The sequence below is a fragment of the Rhineura floridana genome, chromosome 2 (genome assembly GCF_030035675.1).
Source record: "Rhineura floridana isolate rRhiFlo1 chromosome 2, rRhiFlo1.hap2, whole genome shotgun sequence".
Taxonomy (NCBI): domain Eukaryota; kingdom Metazoa; phylum Chordata; class Lepidosauria; order Squamata; family Rhineuridae; genus Rhineura; species Rhineura floridana.
Window position 1 is genome coordinate 95358925 of NC_084481.1, and position 12540 is coordinate 95371464.

The 12540-nt window shown below is 42.6% G+C and overlaps 1 protein-coding gene across 1 annotated transcript in view; it reads right to left on the reverse strand.

Annotated features, from left to right (window-relative positions):
* TBC1D10C (TBC1 domain family member 10C) overlaps nt 1-12540 on the reverse strand; it is a 37815-nt gene that overhangs the window by 16954 nt on the left and 8321 nt on the right. The window contains exons 2-4 of the mRNA XM_061609527.1: nt 8655-8932; nt 1413-1512; nt 526-633 (exon numbers count right to left, since the gene is read on the reverse strand). Coding sequence (XP_061465511.1) covers nt 526-633; nt 1413-1512; nt 8655-8857 — 411 coding nt within the window. The 5' untranslated portion in view covers nt 8858-8932. The remainder of the gene's footprint in view (nt 1-525; nt 634-1412; nt 1513-8654; nt 8933-12540) is intronic.

The following is a 12540-nucleotide window of genomic DNA, read 5'->3' on the forward strand; positions in this document are numbered from 1 at the left end:
CTATGCTTTACCTCCACTGTCAGAGGCAGTATGCTTCTGAATACCAGTTGCTGGAAACCACATGGGGGGAGAGTGCTCTTGGCTCAGGTCCTGCTTCTGGGCTTCCCATGGGCATCTGGTTAGCCACTGTGAGAACAGGATGCTGGACTAGATGGGCCACTGGCCTGAGATCCAGTAGCCTCTTCTTACGTTCTTAAAAACAAGTTTTAACAGCCCACATCCTATGCATGTTCACTTGAGTTCCCAATATGTTAAATAAGGCTTACTGCAAGGTAAGGGTTCATAGGATTGTGCTGTACTGTACAGTGTTCCTTAGTTATTAAAAGAATTGCTTTTGCTGTACCATTGTCTGGGCAGCCACCAGATGATGCCGTAGAATATTCAAATATTCATAAAATGAAATAAAGGTTTGCAGGAAGAGGGCATGGGGGGAGGGGGAGGAGGAGACAGGCAATGGGAGAGACTATAGTAAGCAAAGAGGTAAAGAAACATGTGAGCAGAAAATTATATGAGATGTGGCCTTACCTGGTACTTTCCAGGGTTCTTCTCCATTTTGGCTTGCCCTCCACACAGCAGAGGCCAACAGCGGGCACGTAAGGATGAAGGAATTCCCTTCCGACACAGCAGCTTTACCTGAGCCAACAACCTCATCATCAGCAAAATGATGGTCCTGCACAGAGCCCGACCACACAATGTACCCAAAAACAGTCCCATCATAGAGTCAGCCAAGACTTGGGCCATAGAAAGCTGTGAGGGTTCCATCTTGTGTCCCATGCCTTTTAGCTACATGAACCCACTGAGTGAAGCCACTGGGAAATTTAGAGTGAGATGTTATCAGTATGCGATTGATGATGCCCAATGCTATTTCTCCTTTACATTTGATTCAGATGAGGCTGCAGAAATGCTAGATTGGTGTTTGTATATTGCCAGTTCATACAATATAACATGGGGTGCACAACAACATATAAAACAAAATACAGTAAAAAGGGAAAATCATTAATATGATATGAGGGATCTGTAAACTGAAGCTCAATCCTGACAATATGATGCTGTTGGGGTGTGGTTTATCAATTCGGGGAGGTGATATTCAACCTGTTCTGGATGGGCTTGTGCTCTTTCCCATAATAGGGGTGGCTAATCTGGGGCTGCCCTCCAGATGTTGCTGGACTACATCATCCTTGACCATTGGCTATCCTGCTATCCTGGCTGGGGCTGATAGGAACTGTAGGCCAATAATGTCTAAAAGACCACAGGTTCCTTACTCCTGCCTTAATAGGATAAGAAACTCCTTTTGTCAGTGTGTGAATAGGAAAGAGAAGCTCCTTGTGAATGCTGTTTTGGGATCCTAATGGGACTCATCAAAGGCTGTTTAAAGGGCATAGTAATATCACCAATTAAGCAAATACTCTTACCTTTCTGTAACGAGAGGCCATGGTTTTCTCCCAATGAGCTGTCATCTCCAGCCACTTGGCCTCACGATGCCGAATGAGCTCAACTGGGAGCTGACCTAGGCTGCATGTGGGAAAGATAAGAGCAAGGCTGAGGACATCTCCCTGAAGTGCCCTGTGAGGCCACAATACTCCTCCTTGCCCCTTCCCTCACTTCTCAGCTACTTTCTCTTATTAACACATCTGTCATGTCTCTTTAGATGCACCTATCTGATGTGACTCTGGGTCATAATTGAACGTAGAATTACACTTTCCAATAATGCTTGCCATGTGACATTAACATGGCAGCAGGGATTTGCAGGAAGGACGATCAGCATCCATGGACCACTGCTTCTCCCCTGCAACCCTTCACTCTAGCTGTGGTCTACACTAGCTTCCCACATCTGCAACCTTCTCTAAAACTGCAAATAAACCCAGCCAGGGGGCAGGGGAAAGCCTAGGAGAAGGGGTTGCATGGGAGAATTGGCAGGGGGCAGGAATGGTTACACATCATCTCCCACCTGATTCTCTCCTGCAAATTCCCTTTCCACCGCTGCATTACGATTAACCAACAAACATGTTTGGGAAACATGTTTACTGAAGTGACATGTACTTTTGCTCTTAGAAATCAGTGTTTAGAATAGGGTTGCCAGGTTCTCTTGGAACTCCTCTTGGAGGCCGGGCCTGGCAACCAAGGTCTTCTGTATCTTTAAAAGTTGTGCAGGGGGAAGGGAGAATTCCACCTTGTGGTTTTTCCCATTACACTGTTGCAAGAACACCTGCACTTGGCTGACTTTCTCTTCTCCTATAGATACAGGATCAGTCTCAGGCCCTGAGCCTGGCAACCCTACAAGATACATCTCTAGAAAAATTTATGAAGACTTCATATACTGCCACATTTAAAACAGAGATAGTAGCAAGTTTCTATGCTAGACATTTGTTAATTTATGTATGATAGACTTATATATATAGTTAATCTACAGAGGAGCTGCCCCCCTCCCCGAGCACCAATTTGATCTGGCAGCTCAGCTCTTGCAAGAAGTGATTTGCGCTATCAGCTAGCTCATTCTTTATCAGAATTCCTGGCCATATTGTTTAGGGAGCCTCAATGAAAAAATAATTTGGACGAAATGGAAATGGAATGTCACAACAAGAGGGTAGGTAGATACGATTGGTGGTCGTGGTAGTGGGATAGATCAGGCCTTGTAGGGATTGCTGATCACCTTAATAAAAGAGGCATTATTGCATATGGCCCCTGTTTGTTATGCACTGGAAGAAAAAGGTACACGATAATGTGCAACCATACAGTTTATACAGAGTTTGGCAATGTAGATAAGATAATCAGAAATGTTATTTACTTTCCTTCTTCAATGTATTGTTGAAAATGTGTAAAATTCAAAGTTTGTTTTGTTTAACATATCCTTTAAAAAAAAATTTAATTGTCCACTTTTCAAAAGAATGGCCAGAGACAACATATAACAGGACACGGATGGTGCTATAAAGAAATCTCTCCCATTCTGGTTCAAAAGCATGATGTCTGTTTAGGTCAAGAGTGGGGAATATGTGGCCCTCCATATGTTGTTGGCCTCCCAACATCCATGAGTCCAAGACAGCATGGCCAATGGTCAGAGATGATGGGAGTTGAAGTCCAGCAACATCTGTTCTTGGTCCATGGTTTCAGCTGCCATCTTTGCAAGTTGGCTGTTAGTTTTGATCAACCCATCACATTTTCTGGCACACTGATATGCTTTATGCTAGGGAGGGATTTATTGCCTGTCACTCTTCCCCCAAGGAGAACTGAGTCTGCAAGGTCCTCCACTTCGCCCTACCCTAACTGGAGCAAAAAGCTAGTTGACCAGAGTCACACCAGACTTGACATGAGTACATGTAAAATATGGGTATCACAGAAGAAGTGTAGGTAGCATAGTCCGCTGTGTGGGCCACACTAGTGGTCTATGTCAGAGGTCTCCAGCTTATGATGGTAACTTACTATATTATTTTAACTGGCCTGAGTGCCCTACTGGATTTTAAAGCAGGGGGTGGTAAAAAAAGTGTGCTCACAGTTGTCACTTGGAAGAAAAGGACATTTGCTTCCAAGGAGTGTGTTCTATACTTGAACACTGCATCTCTGTTTGGTTTTATATTTAATGCCCTTGCTGATAGTTGCTCGGGACACTTTATTATAGAACTTGACTATCTGTGATGGTGGCGATGTTTGGTCTGAATGCAAGAATTTCTTCCCCTACATCACTCTCTAGACTGCAGAGTGCCCAATCCAATTATTGATAATACATGCACCCGCTAAACTAGCCTTCTGCATACAGGTACAGTGAAGGATGCCATCCCACTATCAGCAGTGTTGAAGAGAAATGCAACTGCCAGTTGTGTTGGCTTTTGTAAATGGAACTGGGGGGAGGGGGGAGGCAGCAATATGTCGTGTGCTGGCCCCGCAGGCCATCTTCACACCAGAGCCTTTGGGTGCCTCCAGACTGTCAGTATTTGCAGGAGGGATTAATGCACATAGGGATTAAAGGGGATTAAATTACTCTGCTATCCTAGTGCAAGAAATCCACTTTTAAAATGGAAACAGACTTTTTGTGGTTAGGTAAGCGATGGGGAGATGCACTAAAAAATGTGGAATGGAATAATGATTCATGGGAAGACATGTTATCATTCTACAATCAAATCAGGATTAATGGTCACTGTCAAAAAAGACCGGATATAATCTAACCACTGAGTAAATTTGGTGCAAACAAATCAGAATGAATGCTCATTAAATAGGTTGTCTGGAGGAGCCTTTCAACTGATTCAGCACTCATGTCCTCTTTCCTAGGAACCCCGGGTATTGTACATCTGCAAGCAGGAATGGGGTACTTTTTATCCCTATCAAAGAAGTCTCAACATCTCCAGTTTCCATGATCCTTTGGGAGAAGCCATGAAAATTAAAGTTGTATTAAGAGTGACAAAGATTTGCATTGTAGATGTAAAACTGATGAAGATTTGCAGGGCTTCCGAGTCTCCTGTGCAGTGCAATGACTTACAGGCAAAAGAGTTGAAGAAACCTTGTCGCTAACCACTGTTACCACCCATGTTGCCATGGTGCACAAGTTGCCATGGACACAGTGAGAGGATGTGGCTGAGTAGGAGGATTACTAAAACAGGAAGTGTTAGTTAATAGGTAGGCAAAGGCACTTTCCTATCAACCTTTCTTCTATCTTACAGTAAATCTTAACCTTGGGTTCATGCTCATCACAGTCCAGGCTTAATATCTGTTAGGAGTTGCGATTGCAAGCCAATTATGGAAGCAATTTAGGAATCTAATATAAACATATATATGAGAATAATATTGCACAGAGCTCTGAAGACTGAGTTGAACCAAAAGGTGCGCTATGTAGAAGTGAGGAAAGAAGGTGGGCTATCTTTTTCACCAAGACTGGATTTCTTTCCTTCTAGCTACCTAAATTCTAGACTGCAGGTAGCAACAATAAGGCTAATTTCTCTGAGTTTCACTATGCAAAAAGTCCATCTGGATTGTTTTGTTTTGCTTTTAAATTTTCCCTTCTGTCTTTTGAGCCCACACAGGGAACCACTCGGCTAAGCAGTTTTAACTCTGCATTTGAAAAATTCCTGGTGCATCTAATTAACAAATAAAGCCTACGGACTGCAACCTCTCCACCTCTTTAGCAGCCCTTTTTGCAAATGCTACCATTGTTGTGTTGGAGGAGAGCTTTGCGCATACCATGGACTGCGAAAAAGACAAATAATTGGGTGTCAGAACAAATTAAACCAGAACTGTCACTAGAAGCTAAAATGATGAAACTGAGGTTATCATACTTTGGACACATCATGAGAAGACATGATTCACTAGAAAAGACAATAATGCTGGGAGAACAGAAGGGAGTAGAAAAAGAGGAAGGTGAAACAAGAGATGGATTGATTCCATAAAGGAAGCTACAGACCTGAACTTACAAGATCTGAACAGGGTGGTTCATGACAGATGCTGTTGGAGGTCGCTGATTCATAGGGTCATCATAAGTCATAATCTACTTGAAGGCACATAACAACAAAACCATCTCACTTAACAATATTTGCCAGCCTTATCTACTCCAGCCATTTCCACATTGTGAAGAACTGTAATAAAAGAAAGATTTGACGGAGCTGTAGCGTTGCCAACAGTCCAGGGAGGAGAAACATACAGACCCACTTCTATGTCTTTATGAGATGTCTTATATTCAGAAATCAGCTGATGAAGCTTAGCAAGAGTTAAGCAGAGCCTTTTCTCCTTGGTGGTACCCTGTCTGTAGAACGCCCTCTCCTCACAAGTATGACTGGTGCCAACATTGGGTGGCATTCAGTGCTAATCCTACTTAGATTAGACCTATTAACGTCAATGGATATGACCAACAGATTCTTTAATTTCTGGGGGTTTACTCTGAATAGGACATAGCTGAATACAACCCACTGTTATAATTTTGGTGCCAGGTTGCAACTTATTTATTCACCCAGGCATTACAAATTTTGTGTGCTGCTGATGGTTTAACCTGCTCTCCATTTCCATCTGTTGGATGATGTATACTGTGTTCAGTACCACGTCCTGATATCTGAATGGCTTGATGAAGGCCAGCATATAAATAGTTTAAACAAACATGATCATCTGTGAATTGCTACAGATCAAACTGCTGTGAAAGGCCTCAAGAATCTTCTGTTTTCCAACCAGTTTCTGAAACTGTCACTTAAACACTAGGCCTATCAAGAATGGTTAACTGTTGAATAAAACCTTCTCAGTTCCAAGACAGGAGGAGAGTTTTGCAAGAGATCAGATTCCAGATTGTCTCCATTACATCAGTTTCTATAGGTTTACCAAGAGAGGTGAAAAAAGAAATAACACTGAAAAAGTGTGAAAACAAATTGGTTTAGAGTGATGCGGTATAATATAGTATTCTAAATACGATTGGCTATTACTAATGTCTGCAGCAGAGATAGACAGGAGAATCCGTTGTAATTATGTACTGAACTGCAGAAGAAACATTAACAAATATTAAACTTTGAATCTGGGATAATTATCTGATTCATAAGGAAGGTGTTAGCCGCTATCCTTCTCCAGCAAGGGAGATGGGAAAACAGGTTTCCATGTGTGCATTTGATACAGATGCAGATGGAAGAACACATCCATCCATATCATGATGCTCACCCAGACCCCATTCATTTGACTGGATGCTTTTTTTTTTTGCTATTGTTGTGGATAACTTGAGTTGAATCAAGATTTCTGTCCCCCTGTAGCAGGGTTGGGGAACTTATGCCCCTCCAAATATTGTTGGACTTCAACTCTCATCATCTCTGACCAATGGCCCGGCTGTCTGGGGCTAACAGAATTTGGAGTCAACAACATCTGGAGGGCCACAGGTTCATACATACTAAAACTGGGACCGCACAATATTTGTTATTGTACATTGTGAATTTCATTCTGTAGAAAAGGGAAGAACTGGGAGTAGGAGGGATGCTTGGAACAGAGTACCAGGATCTTGACCCTTTTGACCATCTCCAAAAATAAAATCTATTCCTATTCTCTCAAATAGCCATGATTAACTTCAATTCAATTTAACAGACTATGTGACATTCCCTGCTCCTTTATCCATAAATCTTTTCATTTCACAGCTACCAATAGTGCTAGCTAAACAAATCCAGAAGTCAATAATTAGTTGTTTCTTCTCCCTGGTTTTAAATTGCATTTCTTGCTATAGAAGGTTGTTTATGTTCTGGGGGACAAACTCATAAGCCAATCACGCTGGCAGTGAACCTCTGCAAAACAGGGGATAAGGGTGGGGTATAAATGTGTTGTACTTGATGGTTACCACACTTGAATTATCTAAATATCAGAACTTGGTAAATGGCCTTGAAACTGTGTGGTTTAGAGGAGACAATGTCAGCCTAGGATTCAGATAATTTCTTTGTTTGCTTTGCGCTTAGGCATTTAAATCTAGATGATGTCTTTTATAATATTGAATGTATTTTATATTTGTTAAATTGTTGGGTTTTGTCCTATTTGAATGCATTGTTATGTTCTGTAAACTGACTTTTCTCCCCTACCCTAATCTTTCTATTTTAAATGTTTGTTGTACGTTGCTTTGGATACAGCTTGCTGTGAAAAGGCAGCATACAAATAAACTCAATCAATCAAAACACCATGACAGCCATGGATGGGCTCATTGTGTCTCACAATGCCAATGAATGAAATGAATGCATTGTGTCTCAGTGCCCCTTCTCCATCTGCTAAGTATCCTCCAGAACATAGTTCTTGTGAAAATAGAAATGGACAGCCTTCAAGTCAATCCCGACTTATGGCGACCCTACGAATAGGGTTTTCATGGTAAGCGGTATTCAGAGTGGGTCTACCATTGCTTTCCTCTGAGGCTGAGAGGCAGTGACTGGCCCAAGGTCACCCAGTGAGTTTCATGGCTATGTGGGGATTCAAACCCTGGCCACCCAGGTCGTAGTCCAGCACTCTAACCACTACACCACACTGGCTCTCAGTTTTTGTGAAGTTATACCTTATTTCTAGTGAAGTTAAGGAATGTTTACTAGACCCTCAGTGGAGCAGAGTGGTAAGCGGCGGTAATGCAACCGAAGCTCTGCTCATGGCCAGAGTTCGATTCCAACGGAAGGAGGAAGTCGAATCTCCGGGAAAAGGGGTCGAGGTCCACTCAGCCTTCCATCCATCCGTGGTCGGTAAAATGAATGAATGAATTTATTTCGGTCCATGACCAGCAAATGGTTGGTAAAATGAGTACCCGGCATATGCTGGGGGGTAAAGAAAGGCCGGGGAAGGAACTGGCAATCCCACCCCATATATGGTCTGCCTAGTAAAAGTCACAAGACGTCACCCTGAGTCGGAAACGACTCGCACTATAAGTGTGGGGACACCTTTACCTTTTAAGAAATGTTATTGTGAGATCTATGGATCTAGGTAAGAACAAGGAAATAATTCAAAAAGATGAGGCCCATTGCTTTCCAGAAACCTGTGCCTACTTTGGCAAACTACAGCAGCAAGTAGAAATCCAGAAATGAACATCTTGGGGCATAAAGTTTCCCACCATTTTGAAAACCACAGCCACGCAGTCAACCACAGAGCTGTTCACTGTTATCTTCCTCCTAGGTGCTGCTCCTCATACACACCAATGCTGTTGCCCCTCTCCCCCAGTGGTCTTTGCAACAGAAGCCCTGCCTTACCCATTTTGGATGCCCCCGATAAAGCCATAGCGATCAGTCTTGCGATACGGAGCAATCCCGTTCAGCTCAGAGTCAGAGCCCAGGGAGCTGGCATCATCATCCAGGGAGAAATCAAAGGCATCTGGCAGTTCAGCCACAGCTTGGCTTATGCTGGGCAGCTCTGCTGAAAGAGAGAGGTGTGACATCCTTCCCTTAAAGGTCATGAATTGACCTTCCTTGTATCCTGAGTCCAGCACCCTTATCTTGTTCTGGTTGCTGCTGGGCTCTTGGCTTCACATCTGAAAAGTGCAAGACACCGTGATGCATCTGTCAGCGTGCCCCTTGTCAGTACTGTTGCGACTCAAGTTCCCCACAAGCTCTGCAAGCTATTTCCTCCCACAACCATTTCCTGATGCAACTGACAGCACCGGAGCTCTGCAAAGTGAACGGGGCAAAGCGGGCGGGGAGCAAGAAATGGTGGGAGCTGAAAATACATGGGGAGCAAAACACGAGCCAGCTTTTCCTAACCTTTGGATCCCCAGATCTTGTTGGACTACAACTCCCATCAGCCTCAGCCAGCATATCCAATGGTCAGGAATGATGAGAATTATAGTCCAGCAATATAAAAAAAGGGTCTATGACCCTCCCATGAAACATGAAGTAGAAGGGGCAGGATTGGAGCTTGAGACTGATAGACAAACAGTCAAGGAATACCTAATCACTTTGAACAAGTTCAAATCGGCAGGGCCCAATAAACAGCATCCTAGAGTATTGAAGGAACCAGAGCTTGGAAGTAACTCATTATTTCTAACGAGTTACTTGTAATTAGTTACAATTTTAAATAACAAGTGGGTAATTCCATTACATTTGGCAAGTAAAGGAACGACTAGTAATTTCCCTACTTTTCAGCTGCAACTTTAACGTTTCCACGTTAGGTTGGATATTACTTGGGGGCGGGAACAAGGGGAAGTCAGCTCCTGGCTGTGATTGGTTAACACAAGACTTGTGCCTCACACTGATTGGACCTCTGCGCAGACTCTCTCTTCCCTCGTGATCTGTGTTAGGAGGCACGAGGGAAGAGGTGAATAGGCAGGGCCTGCTGCTAGCGTCTGAGAGGACAAAATGGACGCCGGAGGAAAAAGCCAGTTGAAGGACAACGGAGAAGGCAGCAGCAGAATGGCGAAGAGCTGTGGAGGTGAGTGACGATGATTTGTGTGTGTGTGTGTGTGCCCCGGTGTGTGTGTTTTCAGCTGGAGTCTCTGGTTTTGGGGGGGGCTCCGGCTCTCTGGCTACCACCCCTTACTCTCCAGACTCTCAGCTTCAATTTAAAAAAAAAGTAAGTTTCTAGGTGGTCTAATTCCCGAGATATACACCAAAACGTAACCCCCCACACACAACTTTTTTTTAAACAGATCCATGCTCTAGCTACAACTCCCATCAGCCCAATCCAGTGGCCATGCTGGCTGGGGCTGATGGGAGTTGTAGTTTAAAAAAGTAACTTTTCAAAGCTCTGGCTGTAACCCCGCCCTTTCATGATTGTAGTCAATGACGCCAGAGTTGTGACTTGTTGATCCAGGCATGCCTAGGCTGAACGTCAGAATATGGTGGCTTTGAGTTTTTTGCAGTTTGCATAAGTAATATGGCTTAATGTTTTTTTTCCTCTTTTGTCCAAGAGTCAGACCCTGGGCTATGAAATATGAAAGTATTTAATCCAATATCTGCTTTTCTGGGAGTAAAGCCATTTCTGGGAGTAAAGCATGTACCTGGAGTAAACCCCATTGAACTCCATTAGGACTTGCTTTTGAGTAGACATGGTTAGGATTGTGCTGTAAATTAATGGGACTTGTGAGTAAACATAGTGCAGACTTGTGTTTGTGTTGTAAATCTCTCTCCCTCCAACCCTATTTTTAAAGAAATTAGGCAGGGTTTATCACAGTTTTTATTATGTAGGAAACTAATACTCATTTTTTTTTAAAAAAATGAATGAAGTTTATTTATTTATTTATTTATATTATTTGATTTATATCCCACCCTTCCTCCCAGTAGGAGCCCAGGGCAGCAAACAAAAGCACTAAAAACACTTTAAAAATCATAAAAACAGACTTTAAAATATATTAAAACAAAACATCTTTAAAAACATTTTTAAAAGCTTTAAAAACATTTTTTTAAGAAAAAGTTTAAAAACATATTAAAAAGCAATTTCAACACAGACGCAGACTGGGATAAGGTCTCAACTTAAAGGACTTGTTAAAAGAACAAGTTCCTTATCACTTGAGGCTGCAGTTTTCCCTGGTTGAGTGAGCCCCATTGAATACATTGGGACTTGCTTCTGAGTAAACAAACATAGGATTGCACTATAAATATCTTTACAGGTTATATAAATAAACATATTTGATAGTAATGCTTATATAAATATTTTCATAGAATCATAGAATAGTAGAGTTGGAAGGGGCCTATAAGGCCATCAAGTCCAACCCCCTGCTCAATGCAGGAATCCAAATCAAAGCATTCCCGACAGATGGCTGTCCAGCTGCCTCTTGAATGCCTCTAGTGTCGGAGATCCCACTACCTCTCTAGTAATTAGTTCCATTGTTGTATGGCTCTAACAGTTAGGAAGCTTTTCCTGATGTCCAGTCGAAATCTGGCTTCTTGCAACTTGAGCCCATTATTCTGTGTCCTGCACTCTGGGATCATCGAGAAGAGATCCCGGCCCTCCTCTGTGTGGCAACCTTTCAAGTACTTGAAGAGTGCTATCATATCTCCCCTCAGTCTTCTCTTCTCCAGGTTAAATATGCCCAGTTCCTTCAGTCTCTCCTCATAGGGCGTTGTTTCCAGTCCCCTGATCATCCTTGTTGCCCTCTTTTGAACCTGTTCCAGTTTGTCTGCATCCTTCTTGAAGTGCAGAGACCAGAACTGGACACAGCACTCAAGATGAGGCCTAACCAGTGCTGAATAGAGGGGAACTAATACTTCACATGATTTGGAAACTATACTTCTGTTAATGCAGCCTGATATAGCATTTGCCTTTTTTGCAGCCACATCACACTGTTGGCTCATATTCAGCTTGTGATCAACAACAATTCCAAGATCCTTCTTGCATGTCGTACTGCTGAGCCAAGTATCCCCCATCTTATAACTGTGCATTTGGTTTCTTTTTCCTAAGTGTAGAACTTTGCATTTATCCCTGTTGAATTTCATTCTGTTGTTTTCAGCCCAATGCTCCAGCCTATCAAGGTCCCTTTGAATTTTCTTTCTGTCTTCCACGGTATTAGCTATGCCCCCCAATTTTGTATCATCTGCAAATTTGATAAGCATGCTCTGTACCTCCTCATCCAAGTAATTAATAAAAATGTTGAAGAGCGCTGGGCCCAGGGCCGAGCCCTGTGGTACCCCACTCATTACTTCCACCCAGTTTTGTCATGCTGTGTCCCTATAAGTATCCAATTGCATACTATGGTTGTACAATACTTCCTTTACATTTTAAGTATGCCTTGGGGTAGTCATGGTTCTCCATTGTTTTCATCCTGAGGGGCAGATAGGCTGAGAAATGGTGAGTAGCCCATGGTCACCCACTACACTTTATAGCTTATTTTCATTTTGAAAAATTAATTAAAACAATTTACATGCAGGCAAAATTTATTAAGCGGATTCACACAATATGTGTAAAGCGCATCCAACTCGCATTTAAAGCGCATGACTTCCCCTAAAGAATTCTGGGAAGTGTCATTTCCCCCTCACAGTTATAGTTCTCACCACTCTTAACAAACTGCAGTTCCCATGATTCTGTGGTGCGATTCATGTGCTTCAAATGGGTGTTGAATGTGCTTTAAAGGAATGGTGTGGATCTGCCCTAGGTATGATGTTAATTCAAGAGTGAATTGAAAAGAACAATTTTAAAAGATACTTC